The 13,705-nt window shown below is 63.5% G+C and overlaps 3 protein-coding genes across 3 annotated transcripts; 2 read left to right on the plus strand and 1 right to left on the minus strand.

Annotated features, from left to right (window-relative positions):
- Nucleotides 1–234: 234 nt before the first annotated feature.
- On the plus strand, nt 235–998 carry LOC120499501 (peptidyl-prolyl cis-trans isomerase FKBP11-like). Its single transcript, XM_039703286.1, has 4 exons — nt 235–410; nt 497–530; nt 623–693; nt 765–998. Exons 2-4 carry the CDS (start codon nt 520–522, stop codon nt 980–982), a joined length of 300 nt encoding a protein of 99 aa, XP_039559220.1. The 5' UTR covers nt 235–410; nt 497–519; the 3' UTR covers nt 983–998.
- Nucleotides 999–1,832: 834 nt separating this feature from the next.
- On the minus strand, nt 1,833–3,388 carry CCDC65 (coiled-coil domain containing 65). The gene is made up of 5 exons (XM_039703272.1): nt 3,173–3,388; nt 2,867–3,034; nt 2,626–2,795; nt 2,335–2,473; nt 1,833–2,256 (listed from the first exon to the last, which is right to left on the minus strand). Exons 1-5 carry the CDS (start codon nt 3,296–3,298, stop codon nt 1,864–1,866), a joined length of 996 nt encoding a protein of 331 aa, XP_039559206.1. The 5' UTR covers nt 3,299–3,388; the 3' UTR covers nt 1,833–1,863.
- Nucleotides 3,389–3,914: 526 nt separating this feature from the next.
- Nucleotides 3,915–12,543, plus strand: RND1 (Rho family GTPase 1). Its single transcript, XM_039703280.1, has 5 exons — nt 3,915–4,076; nt 4,159–4,246; nt 8,170–8,279; nt 9,752–9,886; nt 11,928–12,543. Exons 1-5 carry the CDS (start codon nt 3,957–3,959, stop codon nt 12,171–12,173), a joined length of 699 nt encoding a protein of 232 aa, XP_039559214.1. The 5' UTR covers nt 3,915–3,956; the 3' UTR covers nt 12,174–12,543.
- Nucleotides 12,544–13,705: the final 1,162 nt, after the last annotated feature.

The raw sequence follows: 13,705 nt of genomic DNA on the forward strand, positions 1-13,705 counted from the left end.
TGGCACAGGGACTGGGATCAGCACAGGGATGGCACAGGGGGGCTGCAGGGACTGGGATCAACACAGGGATGGCACAGGGACTGGGATCAGCACAGGGATGGCACAGGGACTGGGATCAGCACAGGGATGGCACAGGGGTGGCACAGGGATTGGGATCAGCACAGGGATGGCACAGGGACTGGGATCAGCACAGGGATGGCACAGGGAGGCCGCAGGGACTGGGATCAGCACCAGAGCAGCACTGGGAACACGCTGGCAGCCACATGGAGAAGGTGCCACCCAAGGGTGCCCGTGGCAGTGACCGCGGCCGTGCCCCCCACAGGGCAGCCTGGAGGATGGCCGGATCATCGACTCCTCACTGAGCCGGGACCCCCTGCAGGTGGAGCTGGGCAAGCACCAAGTCATCCCTGGTGAGTGAGGGGCTCAGGGGGAGCGGGCTGGGGGCTCACCAGGGTAACCCCACCAGCCCACCCACCCTCACCCCGCTCTGTCACAGGTCTGGAGCAGAGTCTGCTGGACATGTGTGTGGGGTAAGCGTGGATGGGGGACACGAGGGTGGGCAGTGTCCCCCCCCCCACAGTGTCCCCACCACTTTGTGGCACCAACGCTCTCACTGTGGCAGGGAGAAGCGCAGAGCCATCATTCCCCCTCACTTAGCCTACGGCAAGCGGGGCTCCCCCCCAACCATCCCAGGTGAGTGCAGCCCTCAGGGTCCCCCTGGGGGTCTCTGTGGGGTCCCCACTCAGGCTGTGCCCCCCTTGCAGGTGACGCCGTGCTGCGCTTCGAGGTGGAGCTGGTGGGCTTGTCCCGGGCCAGTTACTGGCAGAAGGTGGTGAACGAGGTGGTGCCACTGCTGTGCCTGGGGCTGGTGCCAGCGCTGCTGGGGCTCATCGGCTTCCACCTGTACCGCAAGGCCAGCAGCCCCAAGCTCTCCAAGAAAAAGCAGAAGGAGGAGAAGAGGAACAAAGCCAAAAAGAAATAAAACTTTCCCCTCGGCATCTGTGGCTGCTCTTCCTGAGACAGTGATGGGCACAGGGCGGTGGGAAGGGGCTGTGCCCCCCTCAGCTCCCCTCCCTGCCTGCCCCAGGGCTTTGATGGGTCCTGTCAGACCTGAGCAGGAGGTTACAGACTCAATGAATCCCAGAAACAAGACCACATTTTCAGGCAGTTTTGCTCTTTTAAGGCATATCCAGGAAATGACAATCCCTGAGTCCCCAAACAGCAGGCAGATCTGCCAGGGAGCCTCAGCTGGAGCTGGTGGGGCCAGGAAAGGGGTCCTGGTGGTTGACCCCTCCCCAGAGGCTCTCGGGCTGCACCATGCCCAGCGTCCCTGAGCGTGGCTCCCCCACAATGTTGGGCTCATTTCTGGGGGTGAGGCTTTTTCTTGGTGGCAAGGAGGGGGTGGGGGTCTTTGGGCACCTTCTGGTTGATTGTAGCCCCTGCCAGGTACTGCTGGAGGAGCTTCCTCAGCTCCTGGTTCCTAGGCTGCACCATGCCCAGTGTCCCTGAGCGTGGCACCCCCAGAAATGTTGGGCTCATTTCTGGGGGTGAGGCTTTTTCTTGGTGGCAAGGAGGGGGTGGGGGTCTTTGGGCACCTTCTGGTTGATTGTAGCCCCTGCCAGGTACTGCTGGAGGAGCTTCCTCAGCTCCTGGTTCCTGTCTGCCAGGGCTGCCCGTGGGCCAGCTTTGGGATGGGCTGTTCAGGGTGGTGGTGAAGGCACAGTCCCTGGAAGGGCTCAGAAACCACGTGGATGTGGCCCCTGGGGACGTGGTTTAGTGGTGGCCCTGGCAGTGCTGAGAGAATGGTTGGGCTTGATGGTCTTGGAGGTTTTTCCAACCTCAATAATTCCATGATTCCATGGCTCAGGCACTCCCCCACAAACTTTTGGGGGGCCCCTGCTTAGCCTGGCCTGTTGTCACCTCCTTGCCCGTGCCACGTTGGGCTTTACGGCTCTCAGAGCCTTTCCCAACCTCAACAATTCCATGATTCCATGGAAAAATGAGTGAGGGAAACGAGGGTGACCCCACTCCCAGGACCACCCAGCGCCCTGCCAAAACCTGGAGCTTCTCCAGCTTCTTCGCCTGGGCGTTAATCTCGCAGGAAGTCCTCTCACACTTCCTCTTGAGCTCCTCAAACTCCACCTTCTTCTTCTCCGTGGCCTGGCTGTAGCTCCTCCGTGCTGTCTGGATCTGCTCCCACAGCCCCTCCAGCCTGGCCACCAGCTGCAGCTTGCTGTAGTGCTGATCCTGCCAGCACTGGGGACACGCAGGTCACACCTGGGCGTCCCCTGCCACCCTTGCCAGCCCCTCCGTGCCCCCGCCGTGCCCCCTTGCCTTGTTTTTGATGTCGTCCCGGGCGCTCTGGAAGTTCAGCAAAGCCTCCTGCTCGTTCCTGTCGTGGTCCTGCTCCATGGCCAGCGCCATGTCCTGCAGGACCCGGCTTTCCCAGTCCTGCTGCTGCAGCATGGCCTTTCTGTGGGGACACAAAGCAGTGCCAAGACATTTCCCCCCTGACAAAGGCACTGCAGGGCTCCCCACGAGGCCGGGGGAGGCTCAGCTCCGTCCCAGGACACCCCACGAGTGCCACTGCTGCCCCGTTCCCCTTCTCCCCCTGAAGTTCCACACCTCTCAGCCTCAAACTCGGCCTTCAGGGCGCCCACCTGGGCGCTGAAGCCCTGCTCCAGGCAGGCCAGGCGGCAGCGCTGGAGGTGCAGGAGCTGGTCTGTGAGGTCCAGGTGGCTGCACAGGGCTCGGTTCTGCTGCTCCTCCGCTTCCTGCAGCTCCGTCACCAGCGCCTGGCGGAGTTTTTGGGGGTGTCACACGTGTCCCCTGGCAGCCCGCTCCACCCTGCCGGCCCCACAGGCACCTCAATGGCGCTGTCCTTGCAGTCCATGACCCGAGTGAAGGTCTGGCTGAGGGTCTCGATGTCCTGGCGCAGCTCCTGGTCCTTGGCCTTGCGCTGGGCCGAGCGCCAGAGCGTGAGCACCCTGTGCAGACCCCACCTGCTGCTCTGCTCCTCCCGGGACAACTTCTCCTGTGGAGGGGCCGTGCGAGGTGGGACGGGCAGGAATGGGCTTGGGGGTGCAGCAGAACAGGGGCAGCCAGCCCTGCTGGGGGGATATGGCTGGGGAAAGGTGAGGTGCAGTTTGGAGGGGATCAGGGGGTTCTGGACCTGCAGGAAGCGAGTGAGCAGCGCCCTCTTGGCTTTGGCCGCCTCCTCCTCGGCCAGCGCTTGTCTCTGCAGCAGCAGCAGCTCGGCCTCGGCCGCCGTGGGGGCAGCGAGACGGGACCCCGCCATGGCTGCACGGGGGGCACGGCAGGAGGGCTCGGGGAGTGCGTGGTGACCCCTCTGCTGTCCCCCAAGGCCTGTTCCCCCTGCCCAGCCCCCCGCACGATGGGGCACCCCACAACCTTCTGCCCACCCCCACCTCCCTCAGGCTACCCCAGGCTCCTTGCCCCTCCACTTAGGGGTACCCCCAGACCCCACCAAGCTTTTCTCTCCCTTCCAGGGACCCCCAGACCCGTCCCCACCTCCCTCCCCAGGCACCCCCAGGCCCTTTCACCCCTTCTCCCCTTCCAGGGACCCCCAGACCCGTCCCCACCTCCCTCCCCAGGCACCCCCAGGCCCCGGTACCGGTCCCGGTACCGGCCCCGCTCCGCGTCCCTGCGTCTCCTGGCAACGGCCGCTGGGGGGCGGGGCCTCGCGGCACTTCCGCCCTGACCCGCACGGGCGCCCCCTGGCGGGCAAGAGCGCTCCCGCACCCCCACAAGGGGCGTGTCCCGCCGCTTCTCCCTCTTCGCTATTGGCCGGCGCTCCGGGATTCCCCGCGCTGATTGGCGGGCGGGCGCCGCCGTGGGCGGGCCCTGCGGGCGGCGTGGTATAAAGGGACGCTGCGGCGGCGGGGCGCAGGGCGGTGGGTGGGTGCGAGCACGGGGGTTCCGTGCGCGCCGCCGCCATGCGGGAGCGGAGGCCGGCACCGGCCGCACCGGCCCGGTGCAAGCTGGTGCTGGTGGGTGACGTGCAGTGCGGCAAGACGGCCATGCTGCAGGTGCTGGCCAAGGATTGCTACCCCGAGGTGAGCCCAGAGCGGTACCGGGAACCGGCAGCGGGCGCCGGTAAAGCGGGACCGGGCGCTGACGCTGCCGGTGCCGTTGCAGACGTACGTGCCCACCGTGTTTGAGAACTACACGGCGTGTCTGGCCAGCGAGGAGCAGCGGGTGGAACTGAGCCTCTGGGACACCTCCGGTACCGGGGAGAGACGCGCGGTGCATGTTTGGGGGGCTGGCGGGGGCCCCGGTACCGGGGGAGTGGGGTACCCCGGGAGGCGGTTTGGGGTTTTTGGGGGGTCGTGGTTGGGATGCTGCAGTGATCGGGGGGTCGCTGCAGTGGGGTGTTTTGGCGTCCCGAGGGTGTTTTGGGGACCTGCAGCGCGGGTTGGGGGGGGCTTGGTGGCCCTGTTGGGGTCTCGGGGGTCTTTTGGGGGGGCCGGGGGTCTTTTGGGGTCCCTGCGGTGTTTTGGGGTCCCTGCGGCCGCGCTGGGGGGGGGTTCAGGTTTAGGGTCATACCCGTGGGTGTGGGGGCGCAGCTGCTCCCCAGGGACCCACCCCACGGTGGGCGGTGCAGACACACCGGGGGGGTCACGGGAGGCTGAACCCCCTTTTTTGGGGGGGTCCCCACACCGCTGACCCCCCCCCCGGGTGGGATCACAGATCCCGTGCCTGTGAATGGGGCGGATGATGGCCCATGCCGGTGTTGCCCTTCCCCGGGCACCCCGCAGACCTCCCGCACCCCCCCTCCCGCGCCCCCCGCAGTCCCGGGCGCGGTGCTGGTGGCTCCGTGTCCCCGAGGGGGTGGCAGCGTGTGGCACCCCCTCCTCCGGCTCCCCCCCCGTACCCCGACACCCCTGGGTGCTCCCGGGGCTCCCCAAAACGGGGGGTGGGGGGGTTGTTACATAAACACCGCGGGCTCCATTTCCCGCTGCCTGGCGAGGGGGGGGTTCAGGTTTAGGGTCATACCCGTGGGTGTGGGGGCGCAGCTGCTCCCCAGGGACCCACCCCACGGTGGGCGGTGCAGACACACCGGGGGGGTCACGGGAGGCTGAACCCCCTTTTTTGGGGGGATCCCCACCCCGCTGACCCCCCCCCCGGGTGGGATCACAGATCCCGTGCCTGTGAATGGGGCGGATGATGGCCCATGCCGGTGTTGCCCTTCCCCGGGCACCCCGCAGAGTTGGGGGGCTCGGGGCAGCCCTGCCCGGTGCTGCAGTGTCCCCCCGGGCGGGGGGGGGTCCCCGCCGGTCCCCGGTTGCCATGGCGATGCGCTGGCGCAGCCTCTTTGCTATTCCGTGCACGGAGCGTCTGGGCTGCGAAACCCCTCCGAGGCCTTTGGGGGTCCGGGGGGGGGGTAAGGGAGGGACACCCCAAAGCCCCCCCACCCCCCTGCCCCGAGGGGGTGGCAGCGTGTGGCCCCCCCTCCTCCGGCTCCCCCCCCGTACCCCGACACCCCTGGGTGCTCCCGGGGCTCCCCAAAACGGGGGGTGGGGGGGTTGTTACATAAACACCGCGGGCTCCATTTCCCGCTGCCTGGCGAAGGCGCGATGCGACGCGGATGGGCTGCGGGGACGGAGGTGGCGTTTTGGGGGGGTTCCAGAGCTGTGCCAGTCCCCCCGGCCCCAGCGGGGCTGTGTCGCTTTTGGGGGGCTCTGGAGCTGAGCCCCTGTGTCGTTCTTTGGGGGTCTCTAGAGCTGTGAGCCACATGCTGAGCAGGAGGGGAGCTGTGTTTGTTTTGGGGGATCTGTGCCTTTTGGGGAGCTGTGTCTGTTTTGGGGACTCTGTGCCTTTTGGGGGGCTCTAGAGCTGTGTGTTCGTGTGTCCCTTTTGGGGGGCTCTGTGCCTTTTGGGGAGCTGTGTCTGTTTTGGGGGATTCTGTCCCTTTTGGGGATCTCTAGAGCTGTGTCCCCACCCCGGGCAGGAATGGGGCTGTGTTCCTTTTGCGGGCTCTGCCCCTTTTGGGGGGCTCTGGAGCTGTGCGCCTGTGTCCTTCTTGGGCTTCTCTAGAGCTGTGAGCCACCACGCTGAGCAGGAGGGGAGCTGTGTCCGTTTTGGGGACTCTGTGCCTTTTTGGGGGCTCTAGAGCTGTGTGTTTGTGTGTCCGTCTTAGGATGCTCTGTCCCTTTTTGGGACCTATGTCCCTTTTGGGGGGTTCTGTCCCTCTTGGGGATCTCTAGAGCTGTGTCCCCACCCCAGGCAGGAATGGGGCTGTGTCTGCTTTAGGGGCTCTGTCCCTTTTGGGGGTCTCTAGAGCTGTGAGGCACCACCCTGAGCAGGAGGGGTTCTGTGTCTGTTTTAGGAGCTCTGTCCCTTTTGGGAATCTCTAGAGCCATGCCCCCACTCAGGACAGGAGTGGGCCTGTGTCTGTTTTGGGGGGGCTCTGTCCCTTTTGGGGTCTCTAGAGCTGTGTCCCCACTCCAGGCTGAATGAGGGTCTGTGTCTTTTGAGGTCTCTACACCTTTGTCCCTACCCCAAGCAGGAATGGGGCTCTGTCCCTTTTGGGGGTCACTAAGCTGTGCCCCCAGCCCAAGCAGGAATGGGACTGTGTCTGTTTTAGGGGGGGTTCTGTCCCTTTTGGGGGTCTCTAGATCTGTGCCCCCACTCCAGTCAGGCCAGGGGGCTTTGTCCCTTTTGGAGTTCTGTGTCTGTTTTAGGAGCTCTGTCCCTTTTGGGGTCTCTAAAGCCATGTCCCCATCCCGGGCAGGAATGGGGCTGTGTCCCTTTTTGGGGGGCTGTGTCCCTTTTTGGGTCTCTAGAGCTGTGTCCCCACCTGGGCAGGAATGGGGCTGTGTCTGCTTTAGGGGCTGTGTCTGTTTTGGGGTGCTCTGGAGCTGTGCCTGTGTCATTCTTGGGGTTTTCTAGAGCTGTGAGGCACCACCCTGAGCAGGAGGGGAGCTGTGTCTGTTTTGGGGGGGTTCTGTCCCTTTTGGGTTCTCTAGAGCCGTGCCCCCACCCCGGGCAGGATGGGGGGCTGTGTCCCTTTTGGGGGGCTCTAGAGCCGTGCCCTCACCCCAGACAGGAATGGGGCTGTGTCTGTTTTGGGGGGCTCTGTCCCTTTTGGGGAGCTGTGTCCCTTTTGGGACTCTCTAGAGCCGTGCCCCCACTCTAGTCAGGACGGGGGCTGTCTCTGTTTTAGGGGCTCTTTCCCTTTTGGGGAGCTCTGTCCCCTTTTGGGGCTCTCTAAATCCGTGCCCCCACCCCGGGCAGGATGGGGGGCTGTGTCCCTTTTGGGGGGCTCTAGAGCCGTGCCCTCACCCCAGACAGGAATAGGGCTGTGTCTGTTTGGGGAGGGGGCTATGTCTGTTTTGGGGGGCTCTGTGCCTTTTGGGGGTTTCTTGAGCCATGCTCCCACTCAGGACAGGAATGGGACTGTGTCCCCTTTGGGGGTCTCTAGATCTGTGCCCCCACCCTGGGCAGGAATGGGGCTCTGTCCCTTTTTGGTGTCTCTAGATCCGTGCCCCCACCCCGGGCAGGACGGGGGGCTGTGTCCCTTTTGGGGTCTCTAGAGTTGTGTCCCCACCCCGGACAGGAATGGGGCTCTGCCCCTTTTGGGGGGCTGTGTTCCTTTTAGGGTTCTGTGTCTGTTTTAGGCGCTCTGTCCCTTTTGGGGGTCTCTAAATCCATGCCCCCACCTCGGGCAGGACAGGGGGCTGTGTTCCTTTTGGGGTTCTGTGTCTGTTTTAGGAGCTCTGTCACCTTTTGTGGTCTCTAGAGCCGTGTCCCCACTCCAAGCAGGAATAGGGCTGTGTCCCTTTTGGGGTTCTGTGTCTGTTTTAGGAGCTCTGTCACCTTTTGTGGTCTCTAGAGCCGTGCCCCCACTCCAAGCAGGAATAGGGCTGTGTCCCTTTTGGGGTTCTGTGTCTGTTTTAGGAGCTCTGTCCCTTTTGGGGTGCTCTGTCTCCTTTTGGGGCTCTCTAGATCCGTGCCCCCACCCCGGGCAGGGCGGGGGGCTGTGTCCCTTTTGGGGTTCTGTGTCTGTGTTAGGAGCTCTGTCCCTTTTGGGGCTCTCTAGATCCGTGCCCCCCCCCCGGGCAGGACGGGGGGCTGTGTCCCTTTGCCAGACCCCCTTTCCCGTGTCCCGGGGGTGGGGGGCTGAGCGGTGACCCCCCTTTCCCCCAGGCTCTCCCTACTATGACAACGTGCGGCCCCTGTGCTACAGCGACTCGGACGCCGTCCTGCTCTGCTTCGACGTCAGCCGCCCCGAGACCCTCGACAGCGCGGCCAAGAAGGTGGGGAGGGGGCTCAGACCCCCGGATGGTGTCCCCAGGGGGGGTTGGGGGGCTCGGGGATGCAGGGACACCAGTCTGGGGGGTGTCCCTGTGAGGTTTGGGGGGCTCAGGGACACAAGGAGACTGCGACAGGGGAGTCTCCGTGGGGTTTGGGGGGGCTCAAGGATGTGGGGACACTGCCCTGAGGAGTTCTTGTGGGGTTTGGGGGTCTCAGAGATGTGGGGACACTGTCCTGGGGGGTCCCTGTGGGGTTTGGGGGTCTCAGAGATGTGGGGACACCCTTGCAGGGGAGTCCCCATGGGGTTTGGGGGGCTCAAGGATGTGGGGACACCCTTGCAGGGGAGTCCTCGTGGGGTTTGTGGGATTCAGGGACACAAGGAGACTGAGACAGGGGGGTCCTTGTAGGGTTTGGGGGGCTCCTGGGGGTATCTCTGTGAGGTCTGGGGGCTCACGGATGTGGGGACACCCATGCAGGGAAGTCCCTGTGGGGTTTGGGGGCCTCACAGACACAAGGAGACTGAAACAGAGGAGTCCCTGTGGGGTTTGGGAGGCTCAGAGATCTGGGGACAGTGTCCTGGGGGTGTTTCTGTGGGGTTTGGGGGGCTCAAGGAAGCGGGGACACCCATGCATTGGGGTCCCTGTGGGGTTTGGGGGACTCAGGGACATGGGGGCACTGTCCTGAGGGTATCTCTGTGGGGTTTGGGGTGTTCAGGGATGCAAGGACACTGTCCTGGGGGTATCTCTGTGGGGTTTGGGGGGTCCTGGGGGTATCTCTGTGGGGTCTGGGGGGCTCAGGGATGTGGGGACACTGTCCTGGGGGTATCCCTGTGGGGGTCAGGGACACGGGGACAGTGTTCTGGGGGTATCTCTGAGGGGTTTGGGGTGCTCCTGGGGGTATCTTTGTGGGGTCTGGGGGGTTCAGGGACATAGGAACACTGTCCTGGGAATATCTCTGAGGGGTTTGGGGGGACTCAGGGATGTTGGGAGTCTGTCCTGGGGGTGTCTCTGAGGGGTTTGGGGGGGCTCAGGGACATAGGGACTCTGTCCTGGGGTATCTCTGTGGGGTCTGCAGCATTCAGGGATGTGGGGACACTGTCCTGGGGGTATCCCTGTGGGGTTTGAGGGGTTCCTGGGGGTGTCTCTGTGAGGTCTGGGGTGTTAAGGGACATGGGGACTGTGTCCTGGGGGTATCTCTGTGGGGTCTGAGGGGCTCAGGGATGTTAGGATACTGTCCTGGGGGTATCTCTGTGGGGTTTGGGGGGCTCAGGGGATATCTTTGTGGGGTCTGGGGGGTTCAGGGACATGGGGACACTGTCCTGGGGGTATCTCTGTGGGGTTTGGGGTCTTAGGGACATGGGGACACTGTCCTGGGTGTATCCCTGTGGGCTCAGGGCTGGCACACCACCCCCGTGGGGTGACAGGGAGAGGCTTTCGGGCTCCCCCTGTCCCTGAGCGCTGCCCTGACCCCTCAGTGGAAGACAGAAATCCTGGATTATTGCCCCAACACGCGGGTGCTGCTCATCGGCTGCAAGACGGACCTGAGGACAGACCTGAGCACGCTGCTGGAGCTCTCGCACCAGAAACAGGCGCCCATCTCCTACGAGCAGGTCTGGGGGGGCCCGCTGGGTTTGGGGGGGCCCCGGTGCTTGTGGGGGGTGGGATTGGGGTGTCCTGTGGTCTGGTGTGGGGTGGGTTTGGGGGGCATCCTGGTGTTTGCACAGGGCTCACTTTGGGGTGTCCTGGTGTTTGCAGGGGGTGATTTTTGGGGTGTCCCGGTGGATTTGGGGTGTCCCAGTGGTTGTAGGTGTGATTTTTGGGGTGTCCCAGTGTTTTCGGGGGTGATTTTTGGGGTGTCCCTGTGGTCTGACGGGGGGGTGGGTTTGGTGGGGTCCTGGTGTTTGCAGGGGAGCAGGTTTGTGGTATCCTGGTGTTTGCAGGGAGTGATTTTTGGGGTGTTCCAGTATTTTTTTGGGTCAGTTTAAGGTGTCCTGGTGTTTGTGGGGGTGGATTTTGGGGTGTCCTGGTGTTTGTGGGACTCACTTTGGGCTGTCACAATGGTGTGTTTGGGCTGTCCCAGTGGGTTTGGGGCTCACTTTGGGATATCCTGGGGTTTCTGGGGATGGATTTCAGGATGTCCTGGTGTTTGTGGGGGTGGATTCGGGGTTGTCCCAGTGGGTTTGGGGCCCACTTTGTGCTGTCTCAGTGGATTTCAAGGTGTCCCAGTATTTCTGGGGGTGGATTTAGGGGTGTCCCGGTGTTCCTGGGGCTCACTTTGTGCTGTCCCGGTGTTTGTGGGGCTCACTCTGTGCTGTCTCAGTGGGTTTGGGGGTGTCCTGGTGTTTCTGGGGGCTGGATTTCAGGGTGTCTTAGTATTTCTGGGGCACACTTTGTGCTGTCCCGGTGGGTCTGGGGGTGTCCCGGTGGATTTCGGGGTGTCCCGGTGGGTTTGGGGGTGTTCCTGGCGCTCACTCCGTGCTGCCCCGGTGTTTTTGGGGGTGTATTCCGGGGTGTCCCGGTGTTTTTGGGGGTGGGTTTGGGAGTGTCCTGGTATATTTAGGGGTATCTCGGTGTTCCCAGAGCTCACCCAGCGCTGCCCCGGTGGGTTTGGGGGTGTCCCGGTGGGTTTGGTGGGGTCCTGCTGTTTGCAGGGGAGCAGGTTTGCGGTATCCTGGTGTTTGCAGGGAGTGATTTTTGGGGTGTTCCAGTATTTTTTTGGGTCAGTTTAAGGTGTCCTGGTGGTTGTGGGGGTGATTTTTGGGGTGTCCTGGTGGTCTGATATGGTTTTGGGGGATCCTGGTGTTTGAAGGGGGTGATTTTTGGGGTGTCCCGGTGTTTTTGGGGGTGTCCCGGTGGGTTTGGGGGATGTATTTCGGGGTGTCCTGGTATATTTTGGGGTGTCCCGGTGGTTTTGGGGGTAAATTTCAGGGTGTCCCGGTGTTCCCGGCGCTCACTCGGCGCTGCCCCGGTGTTTTTGGGGGTGTCCCGGTGGTTTTGGGGATGGATTTGGGGTGTCCTGATGGTTGTGCCGGTGATTTTTGGGATGTCCCTGTGGTTTGATATGGGGGTGGGTTTTGGGGGGACCCTGATGTTTGCACCAGGGCTCAGTTTGCAGTGTCCTGGTGATTTTGGGGGGTGATTTTTGGGGTGTCCTGGTGTTTTTTGGAGGTCAGTTTGGTGTGTCCTGGTGTTTTGGGGTGTCCCAGTGGTTGTGGGTGTGATTTTTGGGGAGTTCCTGTGGTCTGATGTCTTGGTGGGTTTGCGGTGTCCTGGTGTTTGCAGGGGGTGATTTTTGGGGTGTTTTTGGGGGTGGATTTGGGGTGTCCCAGTGGTTGTGGGTGTGATTTTTGGGGTGTCCCGGTGGTCTGATATAGGGGTGGGTTTGGGGGGGTCCCGATGCTTTTGGGGGGTGTTTTTGGGGTGTCCCAGTGGTCTGGTGTGGGGTGGGTTTTGGGGGGATCCTGGTGTTTGCACAGGGGTCACTTTGGGGTGTCCTGGTGGGTTTGGGCTGTCCCGGTGTTCGTGGGGCTCAATTTGGGATATTCTGGTGTTTGTGGGGGTGGATTTTGGGGTGTCCTGATGTTTTTTGGGGTGTCCCGGTGGGTTTGGGGGTGCTCCCGGCGCTCACCCGGCGCCGCCCCGCTCCCGCAGGGCTGCGCGGCCGCCCGGCAGCTGGGAGCCGAGGCTTACCTGGAGTGCTCGGCGTTCACGTCGGAGAAGAGCGTGCACAGCATCTTCCGGAGCGTGTCCGGGCTGTGCCTGAGCAGGGCCCCCCCGGCGCCGCCCCGCAGCCCCCCCCGCGGCCTCTCCAAGCGGCTCCTGCACCTCCCCAGCCGCTCCGAGCTCATCTCCTCCACCTTCAAGAAGGAAAAGGCAAAAAGCTGCTCCGTCATGTGAGGGGGGGACAAGGGAATGGACCCCCCCCGACCCGCCCCCGACTCGCACCCACCTGTGGGAACCCCCCCGGAATGGGGTGAGGGGCTGGGCAGGGGTTTGGGGTCCCCCCCCCAGTAAAGGGGGGATGCCCTTGCCTGGCACCGCTGCCCTGCCAGCCCCACAGCCTGGGGGGCTGCCCCCCGTGGGAGGGGGGTCTGGGGGTGGATTCACCCGGTTTTCAACCCTGAGGGGGTCCCTGGGGGGTTTGGGGTGCTCAGACCCTCAGAGAGATCAACCCAGAGGGGTCCCTGGGGGGTTTGGGGTCACAAAACCCTGGGGACATGAACCCTAGGGGGGTCCTTGGGGGGTTTGGGGTGCTCAGACCCTCAGAGACATCAACCCTGGGGGGGTTTGGGGTCACAAAACCCTGGGGACATCAACCCTGGGGGGTCCCTGTGAGGTTTGGGGTGCTCAGACCCTCAGGGACATCAACCCTGTGGGGTTTGGGGTGCTCAGACCCTTAGAGAGATCAACCCAGGGGGGTCCCTGGGGGGTTTGGGGTGCTCAGACCCTCAGGGACATCAACCTGGGGTGGTCTCTGTGAGGTTTGGGGCACACAGGACCATGGGAACATCAACCCAGAGGGGTCCCTGGAGGGTTTGATGTGCACAGGACCCTGGGGACATCGACCCTGTGGGGTTTGGGGTGCTCAGACCCTCAGAGAGATCAACCCTGGGGGGTTTGGGGTCACAAAACCCTGGGGACATCAACCCTGGGGGGTCCCTGTGAGGTTTGGGGCACACAGGACCCTGGGGACATCAACCCTGAGGGGGTCCGGGGTCACAGAACCTGGGGACATCAACCCAGAGGGGTCCCTGGGGGGTTTGGGGTCACAAAACCCTGGGGACATGAACCCTAGGGGGGTCCTTGGGGGGTTTGGGGTGCTCAGACCCTCAGAGACATCAACCCTGGGGGGGTTTGGGGTCACAAAACCCTGGGGACATCAACCCTGGGGGGTCCCTGTGAGGTTTGGGGTGCTCAGACCCTCAAGGACATCAACCCAGAGGGGTCCCTGGGGGTTTTGGGGTGCTCAAGACCCTGAGGACATCAACCCTGAGGGGGTCCCTGGGGGTTTGGGGTGCTCAGACCCTCAGGGACATCAACCCTGTGGGGTTTGGGGTGCTCAGACCCTTAGAGAGATCAACCCAGGGGGGTCCCTGTGGGGTTTGGGGCACACAAGACCCTGAGGACATCGACCCTGTGGGGTCCCTGGGGGGTTTGGGGTGCACAGGACCCTGGGGACATCAACCCCGGGGGGCTTTGGGGTCACAAAACCCTGGGGACATCAACCCAGGGGGGTCCCTGGGGGGTTTGGGGTGCTCAGACCCTCAGGGACATCAACCTGGGATGGTCCCTGTGGGGTTTGGGGCACACAGGACCCTGGGGACATCAATTCTGGGGGTCTTGGGGGTCACAGAACCTGGGGACATCAACCCAGAGGGGTCCCTGGGGGGTTTGGGGTGCTCAGACCCTCAGGGATGTCACCTGGGATG

The sequence above is a fragment of the Passer montanus genome, unplaced genomic scaffold (assembly GCF_014805655.1).
Source record: "Passer montanus isolate IOZ18808 unplaced genomic scaffold, ASM1480565v1 scaffold161, whole genome shotgun sequence".
NCBI lineage: Eukaryota > Metazoa > Chordata > Aves > Passeriformes > Passeridae > Passer > Passer montanus.

Excerpts from the sequence above, each read along its gene's own strand:
- LOC120499501 (XM_039703286.1), top strand. Across the intron at positions 694-764 it reads CTCCCCCCCAACCATCCCAG|GTGACGCCGTGCTGCGCTTC; the intron begins GTGAGTGCAGCC and ends CCCCCCTTGCAG.
- CCDC65 (XM_039703272.1), bottom strand. The coding sequence starts at position 3,298 with ATGGCGGGGTCCCGTCTCGCTGCCCCCACGGCGGCCGAGGCCGAGCTG. Across the intron at positions 2,474-2,625 it reads GCCGAGTTTGAGGCTGAGAG|AAAGGCCATGCTGCAGCAGC; the intron begins GTGTGGAACTTC and ends GTGTCCCCACAG. Across the intron at positions 2,257-2,334 it reads GGGACGACATCAAAAACAAG|TGCTGGCAGGATCAGCACTA; the intron begins GCAAGGGGGCAC and ends GCGTGTCCCCAG.
- RND1 (XM_039703280.1), top strand. The coding sequence starts at position 3,957 with ATGCGGGAGCGGAGGCCGGCACCGGCCGCACCGGCCCGGTGCAAGCTG. Across the intron at positions 8,280-9,751 it reads TCGACAGCGCGGCCAAGAAG|TGGAAGACAGAAATCCTGGA; the intron begins GTGGGGAGGGGG and ends CTGACCCCTCAG. Across the intron at positions 9,887-11,927 it reads CGCCCATCTCCTACGAGCAG|GGCTGCGCGGCCGCCCGGCA; the intron begins GTCTGGGGGGGC and ends CCGCTCCCGCAG.